Genomic DNA, 22,834 nt, shown 5'->3' with positions numbered 1-22,834 from the left:
TTTATGGCTTATGACCTGATGACTTTAACAAATGGTCTGCTTTATTTCTTTATGGGGGTGTAATTAAGTTTTACAATCTGTTTGTTTTGTTCTTTTATGAGGCTCTAATAGTCCATTTGTTTCTTTCACTGACAGGAATTATAGCAGTGTTTATTACATACTCTATAGTAGTAAGAATAGGAGTTAGGCAACCAAATGTCTATTTAGATAAGGCAGACTTGTAAAGAGTGTATATGATAGATAATTTTGAAACTCACTCCTTCAAATGTATAAAAAGCTTTTGTGTTTCTGTACTCGGTAGAATGCACGGGGGCGGGGGGGGGGAGGCAAAACCCCCTGCATCTCCCCACCATAATAAAAGTGTGCTTTACATATCGTTTAAGGATTTCTTTGAATCAAGAAGACAGAACATGAAACCACTCAAGTTCTAACAGCATGCTTGGCCTACTGCAGTTTGTAAAGGCTGCTAAAAGTCTTCTCCTTTCACAAAGATGGGGGCAGGGGACCCTTTCCCCACCTCCCCTCCAAACAGGTGTCATTTTGGTTTATCTCAAAAGCTGTTGCATACTTGTTTAGATGAACTAAACCTACCACTCCTCAAATCCTGACACAGGAAATGGCATCAGGAGGGCACATATGATGCAGTGTTCTGGTTTAAACCTGATACAGAAGTAGGCAAGATTGTCAGATTATATTTTCAAGGGGTTTTACTTGGAGGGATTTTAAAAAGTAAGTGTTTAGAACAGAAGCTGAGATATATTTTTTAACGTTTTTTCCCCAGCACTTCAGACATGCGCTTGACCCAAGGTGACTGCCAAGATAGTAGCCATAAGGCTCATCCGCTCCCCAAATGCAAAGCCCGTCAGGAAGAAAGCAAAACTCAAGTCACACGGTGACAGAAAGGGGAACCGGCACTTTTCTGAACAGCGCCTGAGGTGCTGCGGTTTCGGTATGCAAAGTCAACGCAGCTACACCATTTCAGAGCGTTTCCTCTCCTTCCTTCGGGCACATCTGCTGGCGGGGCGGTTCTAAATGAGATCGAGGAACCGCTGTAGCGTGCAAAAGAAAACAACGATTTACAGATTTATTTTTAAGGGTTCCTTTTAGGTATTAAAGGCCCTCCTCTCGGTCCCCTCTCACAGCCCTTCAGTGGAGGGCAGGCCTCCCCTCAGCGGGGCCGCAGTCCCGACGGGGCCTGGCTCCAGGCAGAGCCTTGCCGTTGGCCCCACAGGGCTTCCTCGATTGGCATGATGCGGGTGACTAGCCCCGTGGGAGACATTTTTTTGCTGCTGTCCTAGCCGGAGCGGGGGAAGTAGGAACGAGTTAAAAAGGTACGCGTCCTCTTTAAACACCTCCCCCTGCCCCCTCCCACGTGGTGCAGGGCAAGGGCGGGGATTCTGCGATGCATCACTTCTGTTTCTTTTGTGGTGAAGGGGAGCCGCGTGCGGAGTGAGATGTGAGCATTTGGGTTCTTTCTCGTGTTTAGTTAGGGCTGTTGACATTTTCTCTATCCTTCACCCCCAGTTGTAGAGAGCTCGGCATCTCCTAGCCTGGCGCAGGAGAGGCGCGCAGGGTAACTGTGTGGCGAGGCTTCCCATTTTCTTCGAGTGCCCGCTGTGCTCTGCGGGAGGAATGCCCTGCCGCGGAGCAGGCTTGGGGCGGGAGTAGGAGCTGCTGCCATGTTGGAGGAGCAAAGAGGATTTGAGTGAGGGAGAAAATGGCGGTGAGGAATCGCCCGGCTCCGTTCACCCCGCACCGGGATCAGGTCCTGCCCGCTGACTACCTCCGACGTGGTTTTTTTTGTGTGTGTCTTGTGTTGTCTTTTCTCTGTCGGTAATCTGCATCCCTCTTGCTACCACCCTGCCCTGGGAACCTGGGTGTTCTTGCCCGCACCCCCTTACCGGGCTCTCACTCCTTTCCCCTAGGGGGCAATAGAGCCGTAGAAAAGAGGAAAAGGGGAGGAAAATGGCGGCTGGCATCTGCCTACCTGGTGTTCCTAGTTCGTACTCGTTTGTCTTTCTTATCTTCCTTTCCTTCGTCTTCGCTTGTCCCATCTCATTCCACCCTTACTCTCCACGGTGCTTCGGTGTCTCCTCACGCTCTTCCTACTAGTTTCTCCCGAGGGGAACCCAGCCCCCCTATTTCTGTTTCTGTTTCCGTCCTCACCTTCCTCCATATTGTTACTCTCTTCCTGATGCGGACTCTGGAGTTATCCTCTGCAGGTGCCCCGCCCCCCGCGTATCAGACTTCTTGTTCGGCTTCTCGATTTCTTGGCATTGCCGTGCTTATTTTTGCATTGTCCTGTTACAGCTCTCTTCTGCCTCCATCCTGTAACGTGTTTTATGCGTGCTTCCCATACCCTGTTTCATTTTCAGTGCTACGGCTTCCATCTTTGTGCTCCAAACTATTACAACAGAATTTACTCTACTTTAGAACCACATTGATCCCTTAGCATTATTCAGACTCCGTTTTTTCCTTTGTGCGTGGTTTATTTCATTGCCAATTTAAAAACACTGCTATTCCTTTTTCTTTTTTGAGGTACGCTTCGTTAATATTATATTAGCCTTTCCTAGCTAGTTTATTTGATACAGTTCCTCCCTGTGATGCTTATTTTTATTCTGAAATCACAAATGAGCTATTTATTTGTTAGAGTTTTTAGTAGCAGGCAAGATGTTTAACTACTGTATCTAATCACATTTGCATACTAGAGAGATGTAGAAGCACACTGGGCAGCATGCATTCAAGGAAAGTTCAATGTCCACTTGTCTAGTAAAGGAATAGATTCTAGTGACTGATGTGGTAAAACTGCAGTGGAAATATTAATTGCAGTACTGTAGTTCTCTGTAACTGAGATATTTTCACACTTTTGTATTAATCGTGGGAACTTGAGCTTCATGTATAATAGCTATGCATCTGTTACTCGCTATTTCAACTAGGTAAAATGCCCATGTAAGAATATATATAGTGCTGGGACCTTAAATAGTATATATTTATGAATGTAATGTTGAGAATTCAACTGGAGAGCAGTTTTGTATTGTATTTATTTTGATTATAGTTTCTACCATACCCAGGGTATATGAAAAAGGTGAAAAATTGTCCCTTTGTAAGCAGTTCAGAATCTAAAAAACTGCATTTAAGGTAGTTGCAGCAAAAAGGGTAAGAGCTATAAGAGGGAAGGGTGTTTGAGATCACATCTGCAATGTATATTAAAGCTTATATGAAAAGGCAAGAAAGTCTTCAGGAGGGTTTTGAATAAGATGAGCCTTTACAAACAGATTTGAAAATGGCTTTCTAGCCATTATAGGATGTATTCATTGTATAGTGTTCTCATGTTTCCTTTCTCTTCCTAGAATGCCTAAGTCAAAGGAACTTGTGTCTTCAAGCTCATCTGCCAGTGATTCAGATAGTGAAGTTGACAAAAAGGTGAACATTATATGCAGTTTATAACTACTGTATTAACTGTTATATTTCAGGCTGGGGTTAAGGAATTAGCTGAGTGTTATGTCACAAAATGCATGTCATTCCATATGATTTATCAGACACTTAAACTCAAAACACCTAGCCCAACAAAACAAACCCACTACTCAAACCCCCCAAGATTATGGTTTGGGTGGATACATTTTGCTTTGCAGTAAACTTTTTTCCTAAGTTGCATTTTGCTTCAGGTTTTTCTGTATAGTATATCTAGCCACAGGTTTCTTGGAATTCTTTGCTGCTTTGTGGCAAGTGATAGAAGGCTTCTGTATAAGCTGCCCCTGGTGACAAGAATTTGAACTAATTTTGAGGACACCCCCCACCTTCATTTTGATATCTGGATTACTTGTAAGTCCAAAAAAAACCCCTCCACTTGCCCTGTCATCCATGTGCCACTTGCTTATCTTGATCACGCTTCTTTTTATCTGTTTCAGTCTTACATTTACTGTAATACCATCTGCTAGTTTCTTACTTAAAAGCTGAACCAACCTAAATGTCTTTGAGTTGATAATTTTAATGTTAACTGCTTTAAATGCATGAATATAATGTTCTCATTTATTTTTAATAGTTATTTAATTTATAAATTTGTATAGATATATCAGTCATTGCAAACAAAAATTGAACAGTCAATTTATCTTTTTAAGAAATGCTAGGTGGTAATGCAGACATTAGGTCTTTCAGTGCAGTATGTGAAGACACTTGGTCTGATTTACTGAATTGGTTCAAATGTGACTTGGTTGCACTTAGCAAATTAGTTGTTTTGTGAAGTCTTAATATAAGAGAAAATGGTCAGGTGATAGTTTTTTTTTGTAGTTGTTAGGGAAATGTATTCCTGAAAAGACATAGTCTAACAATCAGCTTCAGTGGGCAGTAAAGTGGTTGGTTTTGGTTTTGTTATTTTTTCTATGACAACTGCCGATATTTTTTTGAGCTGTTTGTCTTTAAAAGAGGTTATCTACAGTATGATTCTAGCAGGGGAGAATAATTTTTGGTATCTTTGTATTACTCTTTCTTTAGGGCAGACATGATTACTATATAACTATTAGTAGAAATGTAACATACTGTAGCATCTGCTAGCAAAGTAATCTGATTTACAGGTGATGTCACCTGAATGTTTTAAAAGCATGTTTAATTTATCATGCTATGAACAGAGATTGGACTCTGATTAAAAAAAAATCTTCTTTTTTTTTTTTTTTGCAGAGTTGTTAGCTGTTCCCCACATTTCATTGCACTCTTTGGAAAGGATAGTGAAACTTCTATCAGACTTTACGAATTTAATTAAAACTGACAGTATTACTGCACAAAGAGAGTAGGCTTTTTGAAATGTATTTTTGTTCTAATTCATTTCTCTTTAAAGCCAAATTATTATGGCAAACTTCACTGAAAACAGAAATAGGTTCATTCGAAGATCTTTCTGGTTTTTAATTTTTTTTAAATTCCAGTCTAAATGTACAGTATTGGATTCCTGCCTTCACAGGAGGAAGGTGATGATGCGTATTGCATAACAGTAGTTTGTGACCTCTAACGTAAACTTTTTTATAACTTATAAAATGAGTTGCGGTTCATGAATTTCTTTTTTTATTCTTACTCCAAGGCAAAGCGGAAAAAGCAAGTAGTTCCAGAAAAGCCCGTAAAGAAACAAAAGCCTGGTGAAAGTTCAAAAGGTGCAGCTTCTTCTAAGCAAAGCAGTAACAGAGATGAGAATATGTTTCAGGTAAAATTGATGACTCTCTTAGAACCTGGTTAAGGTAACCATTTACATCATAATCAGTATAAATTTTATGAGGCTATCTGAATATCATGATAGCATAGTGCTTGGTCTCCTTAAGTCTTGGCTGAAGGGGATTACTATGCTAGCATGCAGGTGAGATGCTGAGATAAAGCATTGTCAGGTTTCAATAGAGTAAAAGAATCAGAGTTGTGGCAATTGATTCTAACCTTTATGTCCTTGACCATGGTAATTCTCTGAGTAGTCATTTTGTCTGTAAATAGTAGATCAGGACAGTCTCTACGTGGAAATGTTTTTTAATCAGGGCTCTTGAAAGAAAGGTTCTTGGGAACCCAAAATATGGACTCTTCATTCCTATTTAACTAGGTCAAGGGAAACTTGGCTTCTGTCTTATAAGACAATGTCTTGGAATAAGTTTTACTTGTTCCTTTATGATGCATTTTTTTCTAGCAGAACATCAAAAATATTGCAATTTTGTATGTTGTCAAAATAGGGTGAAAGTATGTTTTTCAGTAGCAAGAAACATTTGTGAGTTCAGGGTATTGCATATCCTGGGGTTAGCCAAGGAAGCAATGTCTGCTGAAAGCTGTGCAAGAATATGCATAGCTCAGAATTACTTGTTTTAGGGGTGTGGATCAAGACTTATTAAATGTCTGCGGCTAACTGTCTTGAAAGGGACAGGGGATGAGCAAGGAACTTAAATTCTTAGAGACTTTGATTCTTAAGTTTGTGAAAAGTCAAGGGAGAGGTGCCTAATAATATGGTTCCAACACTAAATAAAGCAAAAGAAATGGGGTTTGGGCTGTAGCTGTGCAAAGTAATATGGGGGGGGGGGAGAGAAGGCCTGTTTCAATTCTCACTTTCCTCTTTATGTATAGTTAAAGGGAGAGCTTAAATTTAAGACACTGGGCATAACTGCCAGGACTTCTCCATTGGAGAAATAATATAATACTTATAGTTCTGTTGGGGTATGCTTTGATCCATGTAAGAAAAATGCGATGGTATCTTCTGCACCTAATGAAGTGAACTGCAGTTAGAACTCAAGCATAGCATAAAGCCTACATGTTTGGGTTCAGAAATTGCAGCCTTGGGGAAAACAATTTTAATGTTCTCCCAATGGAAAAAAAAAAACCAAAAACAAAAAAAAAACCAACAAAGCACAAAGGAACATAAAGAAACAACCCAAAGCAAAAAACTTTCAAATAAAAGCAAAAGTATTTGTGTGCTCTGAATTCTTTCAACCTTTTTTTGACTCAAGGTAGTAAAAAGTTACTAAAAACAGACAGTAGACGACTCATATTACTCTGATAGGAGCAGGATTCTTCCAGTGTTTACTATAATACAGAAAAAATATTTCAGTATCACCTTGACCTAAACCATCAGTGTTCCTTAGTCTCTGCCTGCCTTTTAATTACTCAACAACAAAAGTTTTTCAGATAGCTTGTTGTGTTATGTGGGGTTTTTTTTCATACAACATCAGCTCATGTGTGTTAACTAAGATGCAACTGTTTCAGTGTAGAAATAGCACTGTAGGTCTGAGGATGCTCCTTCTCAGGATGAGTTTAGGAGTTACTCAGGATGACTTTAGGAGTATAACTATGTCACGCAGAAAGAAAATTAGAGAGACAAAAGCACAATTTGAAGTCAATTTGGCTACTTCTGTTAAGGATAACAAAAAACGCTTCTATAAATACATTAATAACAAAAGGAGGGGCAAGGAAAACCTCCATTCCTTGTTGGACTTGGGGGGGAACTTAGTTAACAGGGATGAGGAGAAGGCTGAGGTACTTAACACCTACTTTGCCTCAGTATTCACCAGTAGGCCAGGTGGCCCTCAGAACAACTGACCTCTGGAGCTGGTAGACAGGGACAGGAAGCCAAACAGCCCCCCTGTATTCCAGGAGAAAATAGTCAGTGACTTACTGAACCACCTGGGTCCACACAAGTCCATGGGACCAGATGGGATCCATCCTAGGGTGATGAGGGAGCTGGCAGAAGAGCTTGCCAAACCGCTCTCCGTCACTTACCAACAGTCCTGGCTCTCTGGGGAGGTCCCAGACAATTGGAAGTTGGTGAATGTCATGCCAATCTGCAAAAAGGGCTGCAAGGAGGACCCGGGAAACTACAGGCCTGTCAACCTGACCTCAGTGCCTGGCAAGGTTATGGAGCAGATCATCCTAAGTGCAATCACACCGCTCCTACAGGATGGACAAGGGATCAGAGCCAACCAGCACAAGTTTAGGAGGGGCAGGTCCTGTTTGACCAACCTCATCTCCTTTTATGATCTGGTGACCTGCCTGGTGGATGAGGGGAAGGCTGTGGATGTAGTCTATCTGGACTTCAGCAAAGCCTTTGACACCGTCTCCCATAATATATTCCTGAAAAAACTGGCAACCCACGGCTTGGAAAGGGGCACTCTGTGCTGGGTTAAGAACTGGCTGGAGGGCTGGGTCCAGAGAATGCTGGTCAATGGGGCTGCATCCAGTTGGCGACCAGTCACTAGTGGTGTTCCCCAGGGATCAGTGTTGGGCCCAGTCCTGTTTAACATCTTTATCAATGATTTAGATGAGGGGATTGAGTCTATCATTAGCAAATTTGCAGATGACACCAAGTTGGGGGAGAGTGTCGACCTGCTGGAAGGCAGGAGGGCTCTGCAGAGGGACCTGAATAGGCTGGAGAGTTGGGCTGATTCCAATGGGATGAAGTTCGACAAGGCCACGTGCCGGGTCCTGCACTTTGGCCACAACAACCCTCTGCAGCGCTACAGGCTGGGCACAGAGTGGCTGGAGAGCAGCCAGGTGGAAAGGGACCTGGGAGTTTAGATTGACAGGAAACTGAACATGAGCCAGTAGTGTGCCCAGGTGGCCAAGAAGGCCAATGGCATCCTGGCCTGCATCAAGAACAGTGTGGGCAGCAGGAGCAGGGAAGTGATTCTTCCCCTGTACTCAGCACTGGTGAGGCCACACCTTGAGTACTGTGTCCAGTTCTGGGCCCCTCATTTCAGGAAAGACATTGAGGTGCTGGAGCAGGTCCAGAGAAGAGCAACGAGGCTGGTGAAGGGACTTGATCACGAGTCCTATGAGGAGAGGCTGAGGGAGCTGGGGTTGTTTAGTCTGGAGAAGAGGAGGCTCAGGGGTGACCTCATCACTCTCTACAACTACCTGAAAGGAGGTTGTATCCAGGTGGGGGTTAGTCTATTCTCCCAGGCAATCAGCAGTAGGACAAGAGGGCACAGGCTTCAGCTCTGCCAGGGGAGGTTTAGGTTGGATATTAGAAAGAAGTTCTTTACAGAGAGAGTGATCAGGCATTGGAACGGCCTGCCCAGAGAGGTGGTTGATTCACCATCCCTGGAGGTTTTTAAGATGAGGCTGGATGTGGCACTGAGTGCCATGATCTAGTAATCACAGTGGGGTTGGATCAAGGGTTGGACTTGATGATCTCAGAGGTCTCTTCCAACCCAGTTAATTCTATGATTCTATGATTTTCTCTCCTCTCTACCCAGGAGAGCATGCTAGAAGATGTAGGTGTGTGTTAAGTTTTTAGGTATTATTTTGTTTGGAGCCCCTGGTGGTCTAGTGGTTAAGGGCGCGGCGCTGTCACTGCTGAGGCCCGGGTTCGATTCCCGGTCAGGGCCACTCCCGGGCAGGTGGAGCTCGTTAGCCCTTAAAGGCAACCCATCTACGTCCTAAGGACCTCGCTGCCACCGTCCAAGCTCGCTTGGCCCCAGCAGATGAACCTTAGGATTAAAGGGTGGGCTCAGTTCCGCACACTCTGTGTCTCACCTAAAAAATCCAATGCGCAGGCTGGAAGGTGTAAAGACCTTCCCCGGATCTTCGCTCGCGAAGACTGGCCATTATTATTTTGTTTGTTTTAGGATTATTAGTAATACTAGAATCTCTCCTTTCTGCTTCCCCTTGGTAATAAAATAATCTTTGTGCAAGTAATTTTGCAGTATAACTTACAGGTATGTCTTCAATGGATGGACATTAAGCAGTAAAGCATTCATAGGACAGTCAGAAATTCTGTGGCATCCATATTGTGTGTGGGAGTGATAGCAACTGACATGGAACTTAGTGGTTTGTTGTTCTATACCTTTGGGCTGTGTTTTTAATGTATACAGCTTCCCTTAATTTTGAACTTATTGTGACTGCTGTATTCAGAAGATTGAGCATTTTCATAAAGATCTACACTTTTAATTGTTTTTGTTTGAAACTAATGTTGGTGTAATGGTATTCTTGAAACTAATTATGAAGAATAATTGTAAGATGGAGGGAATTAAGTATAAGAGGCCAAGTGTGTTTTATTTATTTACATGCTTTGGTCTTTTTAGGTTTTATAGGTAGCCTAGTGTACTATGGATTTTGTTAAAGGATTTGAGTGCAGTTGGGTTGTGGAAATTTACCCTACTCCCATTAGTGATATATTACTAGAGGCCCTAAAGACAAGCATTGTTCATGTTACATTAGATTCCCGTCTGTGGCTTTGAGTCAATGTGAGTTCTACATCATGTGCCTTGGTTAGTTTGACAAATCTTGTCATCTACCTTCACCTGATTGGGATTCGGTTTGTTAATGCTGTTGGGTTACAGTATTAATGATTATCCAGAGTGGAATCACATTACATGATAGGGCATTTAATAGAAATTGTTACTTCAAAAGTAGTTTGCCTGTTGTGAGTGTGGCTTCCCCCCCTTTGTTTATTTAAGTTTGGGTCAACTTTCCTTTTTCACTTGTGAGAAACAAGTTCTTCAGGTTCCCAGTGTAATGCCTTTACCTATTATAGGCTCCTGAAAGTAGATAATTAAGTAGATAATATATGTTTGTGATGCTCTGGAATGTGATTGATTGGTGTCATGGTATAGGAATGGTATACCATTCTCCAATTTAGTACTCCCACTTAAACCCCCACGTACCACACCCCCTTCCCCCCCAACTGAAGGTGAAAATGGCAAAGATCACAGGTTGAGATAAGAACAACTTACTGGAAACAGCAATGAGATAAGAACATGAACAGTAACAGCAACAATATTAGTAAAAAAAGCGTACAAAATAAATGATTTACATGGAAAGCCCCCGACAATAAACAATATTGGACCACTCTGTCCACCACATTTTCTCGACCAGAATGAACCCCTTCTTGAAAGCAGGAGTCCCTTTCCTCTGCCTCTGGCGATGACATGAGGTGGTATAGAATAACCTCCCTGTCTTAGCCACCCCCCTTCCAGCTACGGCAAAAATTAACCCTGTCCTGGCCGGAACCAGGATATTATCCACCCCTTATTCTATACCATCTATGTCATGCCCAGATCCTTCACATTCCAACTATATATATGTATATAAGTATATGCAAGCACAGGTATCATTTCCGTAGTCAGTGGCAGTCCCTCCAAGATGTCTGTTGAGTTAATTTAGTCCATGACTGTGGGTTCTATCCATCCTAGATGTCTTCCAGGGCAGGAGGCCTGGTGTGCTGTCAGCACAGTCCATTGTACCATTCCATTTTCCCAGAGGCTGGTGCATGACAGAGAATATGATATACCCACACAATACTGTGCTCTCTGGCCCAGGTGTCTATGAGGCTATTTTTGAAATTAGTCTGTTGTCTGACTCGATTCTCTCTGGGGGTGCCATGATGCCATAGGACTTACTTTTCAAGGCCCAAGCTGGTGTTCCGGGCAGTGACATGAGGCACAGGGTACATCTCCAACCATCCAGTTGTTGTTTCCACCATTGTAAGCATGTAGCACTTGCCTTGGTGGGTTTGCAGGAGTGTGGCCTCCCCATATTTATATTTCAACCATCATTCACCATAGCACAGAGGTTTTACCCACTTGACCTGCTTGATTGCAACACGTTTCACAGTTATGGATAACCCGCGAGATATTGTCCATGGTTAAATCCACCCCTCAATCACAAGCCCATCTGTATGTTGAATCTCTTCCCTGATGACGTGAGGCCCCACTGAGACAGAAATAATTCACCCTGGTTTTAGCTAGCTCTCATAAACCAAGTGAAGAATTTTCTCCCTTCCCCCCTGGTTATCAAGATAAGCACTTCAGAATACAAAAGACCTAGCCTCATGGCTGATGGCCGGACATTAGTTTCCTAGGAAACAAGGCAGATAAGGACTTGCACTTTACTTTTTTCTCTTGTCTCCTGGGCAACAAAGTGGGAGGAGTTGGGGGGAGGCTACGGTGTGGCTGGGGCTGGGAGGGCAGGACAGGTCCTCGGAGGAGAAACTCCCGGCTGTCTCTTTTTGCCCTGAGCCATTGCCAGCTGCAGGGTTTTTTTTTGCCTGAGGTGGATTCTAATTAGTCAGAAATTGTGAGTTTTCTTCCATTGGGAGAACTTTCTGGTTTATTGCTGTTTTTTTTCCTTCCCCCCCCCATTCCCTCTCTCCTTTCCCAGTGTGAGAAAGGAAGGGGAACCGAGGTTTTTTTTGGTTTTTAGTTTTTTGGGGGTTTTTTTTGTGGTTTTTTTTTTTTTTTTCTTTTCCTCCCTCTGACATACCTGGAAAGTATTGTTTGTGGTTTTTTTCCCCCATCCCACGGGGCGGTGACTAGGGATCCCACAGCACCGCCTGGTGACGGGCACTGGACATTACAAGTTCTGCTCCTCCAGTGATCCAACAGCGCCACCTGGTGACTACAATAGGACACTACAAGTCCTGCACCTCCAGTGACCCAACAGCGCCACTGGGTGAATGGTACAGGACATTACAAATTTTGCATCTCCAGTGACTCTACGGCGCCCCCTGCTGACTGTGGTTGGAACTGCATCAAAGGGTGCAAAAATTGAATTGTTTAATTTTCCTTTTGCCGTTTTATCGGTTTTGTTCTTGAAGGGGATTATTGGTGGGTATAGAAGTATTGCTTGGTTGTTTTACTTGTTTTTTTCCGTGTTCCTATTAATACACACATACCTTTTAATAAAGGGCTGTTATTTTCCCTTTTCCATAATTTGTTTTCCTTCAATTGAAGCCTCTTAATTTTGGATTTATAATTGCTTAGAAAGAGAAGTCTGGGTCTTTTCCTCCTAATCCATCCTCAGCAAAAGACCTTTGTCTCATTTAAACTGGGACACACCCTTATGTTGTCAGTCCAGATCCACCTGGGACTCTCCCCTTTCTGTCTGGGAAGGGGACTGATAGAGCAGCTGGATGGGCACTATTTAGATTCGAATATTCCCTGAGCAAAATTAAAACTCAAAGTTATCTGTTGATACAAAAAAAATGATATTTTTATTTTATTAATTGTAAGAGATGCAAAGAGAGAGTTAAAAATAAGGTTGGAAAAAGCTAAGATTACTTTTAGAAGCATAGGAAAGTTACCACCAAACTATCTTTTAGCTGAGATGGTGGTAGTGGGGGAGCAGTTTCTACCTTTTTTTATTTCTTTCTCTACTACTTTTCGATGTTATCTCTTTAGCTGGGTGTGTGTGTGTGGAATGTCATCTTAGCAGCTTAGTTCTCTGGAATGCAGTCAGGATGTGTGTGGCTTTGCTGCTCACGTTTTAGCTGCGTCCCAGGCTGTGCAGTGTTCCGATCCTCGGTAAGCAGCACCTTTCAGTCCTCAGAAATGTGGTAAGGGTAGGAGGATAAGGTATAACTCACACGTGTGGCACGGTCAGTCTCAGTTCTTCTCCAGGCCAGCAGAGTTTCAGTCTCCGGTGGCAGGCAGGCAGCATGTGGTGGCAGAGAAAAGGCAAGGGGGAGGTGGGAAGAGAGATGCTCAGCTACTGTGACTGGTTCTCTCTTTCCCTTTCCTCTCCCTAGTTTTCCAAAATTTTTCCTCAACTTTTCTAGTGTTTAAAGGAGGTTGTACATGGTTTCTTTGGCATGTAGCCCTGTTCAGATGTTCGAAGATATATGATAACCATAAACAATAGCAGGATCTTTTGGCAGGAAAACTCCAGCAGGAAGCTCTGGTAAGGGCTTCTGGCAGGAGGGCTGACTGAGAAATTTTGGTAGGAAGTTTTGACATGTAGAAACAATAGTGAAATAGTTTTTTTAGCATTTCTATATTATATGGTTGTTACAGGGGCACAGGTTGGTAGGGAGGAAAAAAGATGATCTTCATATTGCCAGAGTCAGGTAGTCACCTGAAGCACTGTTTGTTCTCCTTCTTTCATTGACATCAGTGCTGCCAATGAGTTGGTGTATGACGATGGCACGCTCCATACAAACTTCTGCCACATGTATTGTGTACACTGGATCTCATCTGGATCTACAGGGGACTGCTTGTTATTTGAATCCCTATAGATTACCTCCAGCACAACTAATTCTCTCAGGTACTGGATACCTTTCTCCATGGCGTTTCACCTGCTTGGGTACACTACTAGATCATTCTTGAGAGAATTCCTTTCCCTCAGGCTTGACAAGAGTCACCTCCAAAGGCTGACAGTTTCTGTTCTCTTCTTAATCCCCTTGGCAAAACCCGCATCCTGGGACAGGGATTCTAGTTGCTTGGCTTCACTTCCATCTAGTTTCATATAGGGGGCTTCAATATCCCAGCATTGGAGCATCCAGGTCACCAGGGGCTCACCTGACTGGTGGCAATGATGTGAGGTGTTATAGAATAAGCTCTGTCCCCTCCTGGCTGCTGCAAAAATTAACCCTGCCCTGGCCGGGACCAGGACATTGTGAAATGCATTGGTGACCACTTGAATTTCAGAATTCATGTGCTAGACCAATATGCTGTTACAGATCCCTGCTGTTTGCAGGACTCTAGCAGTTTATATTTGCTCATTGTCCTTCCTCTAATGCTATACATATGATAAAAAGGAAGTCTGCTTTTTTTGCTGTTTTTACTTCCACAGCATATATACAGTTTAATCGAGGCAAATAGGAAATAGGAGGAAAAATGGTGAAAAAGGTGGTTACTGCAACTCATACAGGAAGTCAGTTGCATAACTGTGAAATAAACCTAGACACAGTTCAGTGCATTTTATTCTAAGAAATGGAAACCTGGAAAGAATGTTTTTAAGGGCTTATGTTCAATTTAATAGAATAATATATCTAAGGAGCTGTGATATTTAATAAAAATCTGTCATGGTTTAACCCCAACCAGCAACCAAGCACCATGCAGCCAAACAAGGAATTAATTCACTGCTTCCCATGGGCAGGCAGGTGTTCAGCCATCTCCAGGAGAGCAGGGCCCCATCACGTGTAACAGTTACTTGAGAAGACAAACGCCATCACTCCAAATTTCCCTCCCCCTTCCTCCTTTTTCCCCCCACTTTACAGTTGTAGCATGATGCCATATGGTCCGGAAAATCTCTTGGTCAGTTGGGGTCAGGTGTCCCTGGCTATGTCTCCTCCCAACCTCCCATGCACCCCCAGCCCCCTTGCCAGCGTGGCAGTACAAAAAGCAGAAAAGGCCTTGGCTCTGTGTAAGACCTGCTCAACTACAACTAAAACATCTCTTTATTATCATCACTGTGTTCAGTACAAATCCAAAACAGAGCCCCATACCAGCCACTAGGAAGAAAATTAGCTCTACCCCAGCCAAAACCAGCACAAAAGCATATGAACTTTTTTATGAAGATTGAACTGCAGTAGCTACCCTGCTATAAATCAATGCAGCCCTTGGAATATGAATGTGTTGTTACAGAGATACAAAGGTGTCTTAGATGAGTGAAATTATTCTAGGTCTATCAGCTGCTGCATGAAAAAAGAATTAGTCAGAAATGACTCAATGCCAGAATTGCAGGTAACTGAACTTCAGGAAACATCTATTTACTTAGCCAAAATATAGGTTCTTTTGAGTTTTATTTAAACTGTACTTTAGAAGCCTATTTAAAGCTTTTTAGCAGTGGCAACTGTTTTGCATAGAATTTAACTAAGCATTCAAAATTTAACGTGAGCATTCAGCTGAAATCTAGACAGTGGTGTAAACCCTAACTTTTAGCATTTTAGCATTTTCATATGGAACTCTTCTCATTTAAGGTAGACTTACTGACTGAATTAATTATGTGTACTTTGTATTATTGCCCCTCACCTTACTGTAGTTGAAGTAAGGCATGTAGTCTTATCTTTATTAGTGAAATCCTTATGCTATCTAAAGACACCCCAATTGTTTAAAAATAAATTTTAGAGTTAATTTAGCATGATCTGCATAAGAAGAAAAATTAAGCAAACACAAAGCATATTTGTTTATATATATTTTGTGAAATAACAACTTTTATGACTTAAACATCTGTGGATGGGTTTAGTTGATTGGAGAGTTATGTATGATTTCTGGTCAGACTTAATGCTAGTAAGATGTGTTTTGCCCCCTGTTAAATTATGTCAAAGTGCAAGATGCATAAATTAAGGAAGCTGAAAACTGAAACTAATGTTTTATCAGGAAGGAATATTCTATTTTTAAAATTGTTTATGTGATAATGTGTTCTTTTTTCATAAAGTGTATTCAGAAGGTGCATGCAAAATACTAAGAATTTCTTACATTAATTGTTTGATTGTTTTTATTATAAAATTTTTGGTTCTCAAATTCACATATTTTGAATTTATGTGAATAAATAGGTTTTTTATATTTTTTTTTTTACAAATTTGATAAAACCTAAATATGTAGTGTAATGTGTAGTGTGCCTGTTGTCTCTCTTCCCTTTGATTCCCCCTCCCTTGTTTTTCTCTTTGGAGAAGAAAAAAAAGCCCTCATAATTCATTTAAGCCACTGTGTGAAATTATGATATTTCAAAGTAATTTCATACCATGCTACATGTTGGTAAACTTCAAGTATTTGGATGGGGGTTTCTTGCAACATCTGGTACAGTCTTTTAACCACAGTTCCAATAAAGTGCCCCAGTGAACTGGTGGAAGCAGGCCTGGGGCAGTTGGTGGCTTACTTCTGTTTCTGTATTTACTGTGTTTTAAAAAAGAAAAAGGAAAAAAAAAGGGGAGTGGAACCAAAATTGGGCCTATCTCATGTGAATATCTAATTTGATTTCTGTGCATATGGAATGGACTAAAACTTAGATTTGGGAGTAAAACTCCGTCTTCCCTGTTTGTTTAAAACTACTACTAACAAAGATGGTTATAACAGAGGCAAAAATTTATTTCAGAAAACACTAAATTAGTAGGTTTTGTAAGATGCAAGCTTGTTAAGAATACAGGTATTTTTTTTGTTCTAGGAGAGCCACTCTTGCATTGAGCATTGAATGCTCAACTGGTTTTAAGTTGTTCATCCATTTATATTGTCATTACTTATTTGCCTACTGACTGCTCTGGATTAAGCTCTTGATCTAGTTGTTTTACTGGTGTCTAAAATAAGCTGCAGTGTGCAGTGTCACATGTCCAAGTCTGATACTGCTGGGAAAAGTGAATGCTGTAATATGTAAAGTATCTAAAAGATATCTTTATATGTGTTTTGACAGATTGGCAAAATGAGGTATGTCAGTGTTCGTGACTTTAAGGGAAAAGTCTTAATTGATATTAGAGAATATTGGTTGGATCAAGAAGGTGAAATGAAGCCTGGCAGAAAAGGTATTGTTCAGCTTCATGTTATTTGTATTAAAACATTGTCTGCAGTTTGCTGGAGAACTTTGTGTATCAGATTTCTATACTTTGTTACTACGTGGTATTTTTAAAGTAATGTTTTAACTTTTTAATGATTTATATTTTACCAAATGATTAGGTTTATCTGTAGATAATAAACAAAAGAGAAGTGGTTTCATTGGCCTGAGTCAGTTTTCCTAAATGGTTCCCCCATAATTTATGGAAAACAAGGCATCAAATACAAATAAATTTGGTATGGGAGTTATATACATAGCCATACATTTCCCGTTGATTAACTTAACTCCACTTTTTGCTTTTATTACAATTGGATTTCCTTGTTGGTTTTTGAGTGCTAGAGAGTGGTAATAGTCTCTCCAAAATGTTACTTATAGTTTGTTATTCGCAGTGCTTTAAGAAACAGGAGGGGAAAAAACCCCAGAATTATGGTACTTTAAAAGTGCATAGAAGTTCAGTCCACAGAGGTATTGCTTTTAGGAGCCAACAGGAATACAGTTAACTTCCTTAATTTCTTTTGTACTGCCTTCTATCAAGTCCAGGGCTGTATTTCTGCATTTAGCCCAACACTTGTGAATGAATTTGTTATACTGCACTCGTCTTTGTAAGGAGATAAGCTAAGGTCTAAATTTAAACAGAAGTGTTCCAATGGGTTCTTTCTTTGTAACTGAAGTGGTTGTTGTTATATTACAGTTGTTACACTTGAGGTAGGTTAAGCATTAATAGTCATGACATACACTTTGTGTATGAAACCAACCTTGACAGTAATTATGCAAGATTTTGCACTACAATTTTTTTTTTGTCCTAAGTATTTATTTTTAATGCATTTCAGGTATTTCTTTAAATCCAGAACAGTGGAACCAGCTGAAGGAACAGATTTCGGATATTGATGATGCAGTAAGAAAACTGTAAATACAGAGCTATACAGAAACCTTTTATCATTTTAGTTGTTTTGTCGTATTTCATTGGCATTTGTTTTCTAAAATATTGTTTTCCAAGCTATTGTATATTTGGATTTCAAAATGATTTATAAGATGAATACTTTATGTGCATTAAAAGTTTATTCTGAGTGAGGCTATTTGTGTATACTTTACTAAAAGGAAATGTGTTGCTTTCACCTCATGGTATAAAATAAACAAATCAAATAGTATGTAAATAGTATGTAAAGCATAACCTTTTGGTTAAAGGTACTGGTAAGGTTGCCTAATAGCTTTAATTTTAGTTTTACTTTAGTTAACTGTTAATGTGATTTTTTTTTTCTGAGATTTCTTAAAATGTCTCAATTTTAATTTTTTTTTATTTTATTTCATACGCTTGCCCTGACAGCTTTCAGCTTTAAGACTTGATACAAACAGTGAATACCTGGTAAACCACATTTTTGTAGGTAATTTTAAAACTCTATTTGCTAATTTACTGTATTTATTCAGGTGCAAGCGGTCCTGAGCATATAGACATTTTTTGCATTACTTGTATGAAGTGTTATGCTATACAATAACACTTGAAATCAAGCCACACACTATTTCTTCCCATTTTTCTATAGCTTGCTTGACTTAGAAAATACAATTAGGCTTTATTCTTAGACCCTAGATTTTGAATGTGATGCATAAACTTTTAGAGTAATAGACATACTTCAAAGTAAGATAGTTTTTAAAAGCTCCAATTGTGGTTATTGTTTAGGTACCCTTTCCGAACTTTGCAATTAATTAATATTCTTGAATACATACTGACTATTTAGTCTATAGAAAAGAACAGTTAAGCTGTCTTTGTAGGGTTTTTGTTCATTTGGTAGTATTGTGTAAAGAATGATGCTTAAACTAGGCTATAACACAGATTAAACAGTCAAAGGGAGTTAAAATTACTTCAGCCGAGACATCTGGCTGTCATGTTCCTACCCTGTCCATGCTACCCACCCAAACCATTTAACTTGACTTGCCTTGTGTGGCTTACATGTGCACAACTGTTTTATATTTTGTACAGAAGGTACTCAGTGCTTACAATGAAACACTGGTGCATAGTGGATCATGACTCTAGTGCACTTTGCTTGTCTACCAGGGATGGGGCATCTACCACCTTTCTGGGCAACCTGTTCTAGTGTCTTACCACCCTAATCATAAAAAAACTCTTCCTTATAGCTCACCTGAATGTACCCTCTTTTAGTTTAAAACCATTACCCCTTGTCCTATTGTAACATGCCCTCCTAAAAAGTTTGTCCCCATCTTTCTTATAGGCTTCCTTTACTGAAAGGCTGCAATAATGTCTCCCTGGAGCCTTCTCTTCTCCAGGCTGAACAACCCCAACTCTCAGCCTTTCCTCATAAGAGAGGTGTTCCATCCCTCTAATCATCTTTGTGGCCCTCCTTTAGACCTGTATATTTGGCTTTGAAACATCTTCATGAAAATTGACATTTCAAGACTATGTAGTGAATATACAACTTATTGGTTCAACTGTAATTTTCCAATTTGATGTTAAATTTAATGTATTTAAAAACCATTGTGTATACATAAATGGGATTGACTATTTGTTTATTTTGGCATGTTTTAATATAATTGTTTATATTGCAAACATGCATGGAAGTCCTATTCTCCTAAGTGCCATACACAGACTGTTCCTGTGCTGCAGAGTTTATAATTCAGTACAAATGGGTATTGAAGGGTGAGGAAAGGTGAAATCAAATATATATTATTTAATTTAACCATTATGTCAGATACCTCCACCCACTTTTTAACTTATCCATTGCTGACATATTTCAAATATTTCAAATAAAGTTAAACTATGTTTTTGTATAGCTCAGGAAATCTGAGTTTTTAAAAACTGCTTGAGGGTGAATAAAAAGGATGAAGAGATGTTTTGTGGTAGTAACCGTGTTTTTTGGGCACAACATTCTTTTGTGTGTGACTCTTAATGGCATGTCGGAGTATTTGGACCAAATAGAATAAATATGAAATAACCACTAAAATTTTCAGATGAGTGAATGAAAGAAATTGCTTCCGATCACTGTCAACAGATTCTAGATGTAGTTTTTGTGATATGTATGTATGCTTTTTATTTCCCTTTAAAACTGAAATTTTGCAACCAGATCTCACCCATTTTTACCTCAAAACTTTCATGTGGCTACTTTAAAGTGCATGATTATCATAATACAGGGAACGTTGTCCTCACTTAGACTACTGTAGTAGTAGGTCATTGGATGACAGTTGTGTACGACGTAATTGTGTTCAGGAAGGTGGAGAATTAAATTCAAGACAGAGTCACAGAGTATTCTGAGTTGGAAGGGATCCACAAGGATCATTGGGTCCAACTCTTAAGTGGCCTCTACGGGGATCAAACACATGACCTTGGGGTTATTATTAGCACCATGCTCTAACCAACTGAGCTAATCTCAGTTTAATTTTGGGGGAGTAAGTGAAAAAATTTTCATAATAATGATTGGTTCTCTTGTGGAAACCAATGGTAGAGATGTTCAAAGAAATTAGTATTTGTTAATCAAGAACTATTAGTTCCTCTTATAGATAATACCCTTGCTGAATTTGTGATTATAATTACTTGAGAAAACTTGGCACAGTTTGATTTTACTTAGCTTGTGTGCTTAAAAATAGTTTTCCATCTGCCAGTTATATTTCTACCTCTAATAATAATAAAATATTATATATTTTACCTAAGCATCTTAATGTCTGCATGATTCTCCTACAAAAAAAGGTAACTAATAAATTAGTCAGTTTCACAAATGAACTCAAAATGGGATTTGTTTAATTGCGAGGGAATTCATTGCACTTCAGATGACTGACATGGTGGTTACTTGATAAAAATTTGACACATTCAGTGTTACTTTGAAATAAATAATAATAATAATAATGGCCAGTCTTCGCGAGCGAAGATCCAGGGAAGGTCTTTACACCTTCCAGCCTGCGCATTGGATTTTTTAGGTGAGACACAGTGTGCGTGGAACTGAGCCCACCCTTTAATCCTAAGGTTCATCTGCCAGGGCCAAGCGAGCTTGGACGGTGGCAGCAAGGTCCTCAGGACGTAGATGGATTGCCTTTACAGGGCTAACGAGCTCCATCTGCCCGGGGAGTGTCCCTGACCGGGAATCAAACCCGGGCCTCGGCGGTGACAGCGCCGCGCCCTTACCACTAGATCACCAGGGGCTCCTTTGAAATAAATAGTTGGTAGTGATTTGTCATGTAATTGTTTATGGCTGTAGTCTTTCTAATTTGAGAAGAATATTTAGATTTTTTTTTTTTAATTAAGATTTTTTTTTTTTAGACAAAATGGTAGATAGGGTAGAAATGTCCATGGAAGGAAATTATGCATATGTGAGAAGACTGTGCAATATGAGATAAAAACACTGCTCCCTTTCCCATTGAAGTAGCAAAAGAAAAATGCATTTGATTTTTGATATCTATGCTGGACATATTAGCAATGTGTTTTATAAATTAAATCTGATATGGAGCTTAGGAGGAATAATCGATCAGAGCTGCCAAAGTACCATATGTGTGCTAAATCAAACTGTCATGTACAAAGTTGCTCTTACGTATAGGTGTTCATATTGAAGTTAAACAAATGCAGTACTAAGTTTGATATTTCTGTTAAAGGAAATGTTCCAGTTATGTACTAGTTATGTGATCTTTTAGCAAGAAATTGATTGTAATTCTGAGAACTCAAATGTCATTTTGTTAACCATGCGGTATGTTTCATGTTTTGTTTTGGTGGTATCTACTGCAGAGAGGCCACTGGAAATATGCACCCTCCAACTCATAATTATCTTAATGTTCAAATAAAAAATCGTTAAATGTCATATGTGTAATAATAGTTTGAACACTTGGAAATAAATGAAGACTTGTGTTGACATAGTGTTATTTTTAACAGAAATTTAGCTGCACTGCAACTTATTTTTTTCTTAATAGCTGTTTTCATAACAAATTTTTTTCTTGCAACTGTTGTAGTTTGGAAATTTGAAAACTTCATCATCTAATAGTTGGTCCATGTTTGTGGGTGGGTGGTTGCTTGTGTCAGCCCAGAGGGACACGAGGTTTTCATTATGATAGGAGTACAAATGTCATGTGAAGATGGAAGCAGCAGATATAAACACACTTCCCTGCAGAGGGACCTGGACAGACTGGAGAGTTGGGTTGATTCCAACAGGATGAGGTTCAACAAGGCCAAGTGCTGGGTCCTGCACTTTGGCCACAACAACCCCCTACAGTGCTACAGGCTGGGAACAGAGTGGCTGGAGAGCAGCCAGGCAGAAAGGGAGTTTGGATTGACAGGAAGCTGAAGATGAACCAGCAATGTGCCCAGGTGGCCAAGAAGGCCAATGGCATCCTGACCTGTATCAGGAACGGTGTGGCCAGCAGGAGCAGGGCAGTGATCCTTCCCCTGTACTCAGTGCTGGTGAGGCCACACCTGGAGTAGTGTCCAGTTCTGGGCCCTTCAGTTCAGGAAGGATATTGAGGTGCTGGAGCAGGTCCAGAGAAGAGCAACAAGACTGGTGAAGGGACTTGAACACAAGTCCTATGAGGAGAGGCTGAGGGAGCTGGGGTTGTTTAGCCTGGAGAAGAGGAGGTTCAGGGGAGACCTCATCACTCTACAACTACCTGAAAGGAGGTTGTAGCCAAGTGGGGGTTGGTCTCTTTTCCCAGGCAGCTATCAGTAAGACAAGAGGGCATGGTCTCAAGCTCTGCCAGGGGAGGTTTAGGTTAGATATTTGGGAGAAATTCTTTACAGAGAAGGTAATCAGGCATTGGAATGGCCTGCCCAGGGAGGTGGTGGGTTCTTCATGCCTGGAGGTATTTAAGAAGAGACTGAATGTGGCATTAGTGCCATAGTCTAGTAACTGTGGTGGTAGTGGATCAAGGGTTGGACTTGATGATCTCAGAGGTCCTTTCCAACCCATCTGATTCTGTGATTCTGTTTTATCATTCAAACACCAAACAGAAGGAAGTGCCTGATAAATTGCTCTTGTTAAGAAAATGACTGATTAGCTTTTGAGTGGAGTTTCTTTTTGGCCTGACAATAAATATAACCATAGATTATATAGATTGCTGGATGAGAAGCTGTTTTCTATCATTGGTCATAGTTATATAAGTGTAGGCTTCTTTAGGAAGGATATTTGTTTTTCACATG

At 40.4% G+C, this 22,834-nt stretch overlaps 1 protein-coding gene across 3 annotated transcripts; it reads left to right on the top strand.

Moving 5' to 3' along the window:
- The first annotated feature begins 1,373 nt into the window (after window positions 1-1,373).
- On the top strand, window positions 1,374-21,557 carry LOC126634993 (activated RNA polymerase II transcriptional coactivator p15-like). Of its 3 annotated transcripts, XR_007627476.1 has the most exons (6): window positions 1,374-1,456; window positions 3,351-3,423; window positions 5,069-5,188; window positions 16,576-16,684; window positions 17,544-18,095; window positions 18,939-21,557. XR_007627476.1 is itself a non-coding variant. In XM_050305918.1 (5 exons), the coding sequence occupies exons 2-5, from the start codon at window positions 3,352-3,354 to the stop codon at window positions 17,621-17,623; spliced, it is 381 nt and encodes a 126-aa protein (XP_050161875.1). In that variant the 5' UTR covers window positions 1,374-1,456; window position 3,351; the 3' UTR covers window positions 17,624-21,557. The 3 variants fall into 3 exon arrangements, 2 of the variants coding, with proteins under 2 accessions (XP_050161875.1, XP_050161876.1); XM_050305918.1 differs by having other exon boundaries at window positions 17,544-21,557; XM_050305919.1 differs by lacking the exon at window positions 1,374-1,456 and adding an exon at window positions 1,471-1,765 and having other exon boundaries at window positions 17,544-21,557.
- The last annotated feature ends 1,277 nt before the right edge of the window (window positions 21,558-22,834 follow it).

This window comes from Myiozetetes cayanensis, unplaced genomic scaffold (assembly GCF_022539395.1).
Source record: "Myiozetetes cayanensis isolate MyiCay16 unplaced genomic scaffold, myiCay2020 scf103, whole genome shotgun sequence".
NCBI classification, from domain to species: domain Eukaryota; kingdom Metazoa; phylum Chordata; class Aves; order Passeriformes; family Tyrannidae; genus Myiozetetes; species Myiozetetes cayanensis.
This window is presented reverse-complemented; position numbering and strand designations above follow the sequence as displayed.

What these genes read in the sequence shown, in the direction of transcription:
- LOC126634993 (XM_050305918.1), top strand. Translation starts at nt 3,352, where the DNA reads ATGCCTAAGTCAAAGGAACTTGTGTCTTCAAGCTCATCTGCCAGTGAT. An exon ending in ATAGTGAAGTTGACAAAAAG is followed by an intron (nt 3,424 to 5,068) that starts GTGAACATTATA and finishes TCTTACTCCAAG; the next exon opens with GCAAAGCGGAAAAAGCAAGT. An exon ending in AATGAAGCCTGGCAGAAAAG is followed by an intron (nt 16,685 to 17,543) that starts GTATTGTTCAGC and finishes AATGCATTTCAG; the next exon opens with GTATTTCTTTAAATCCAGAA.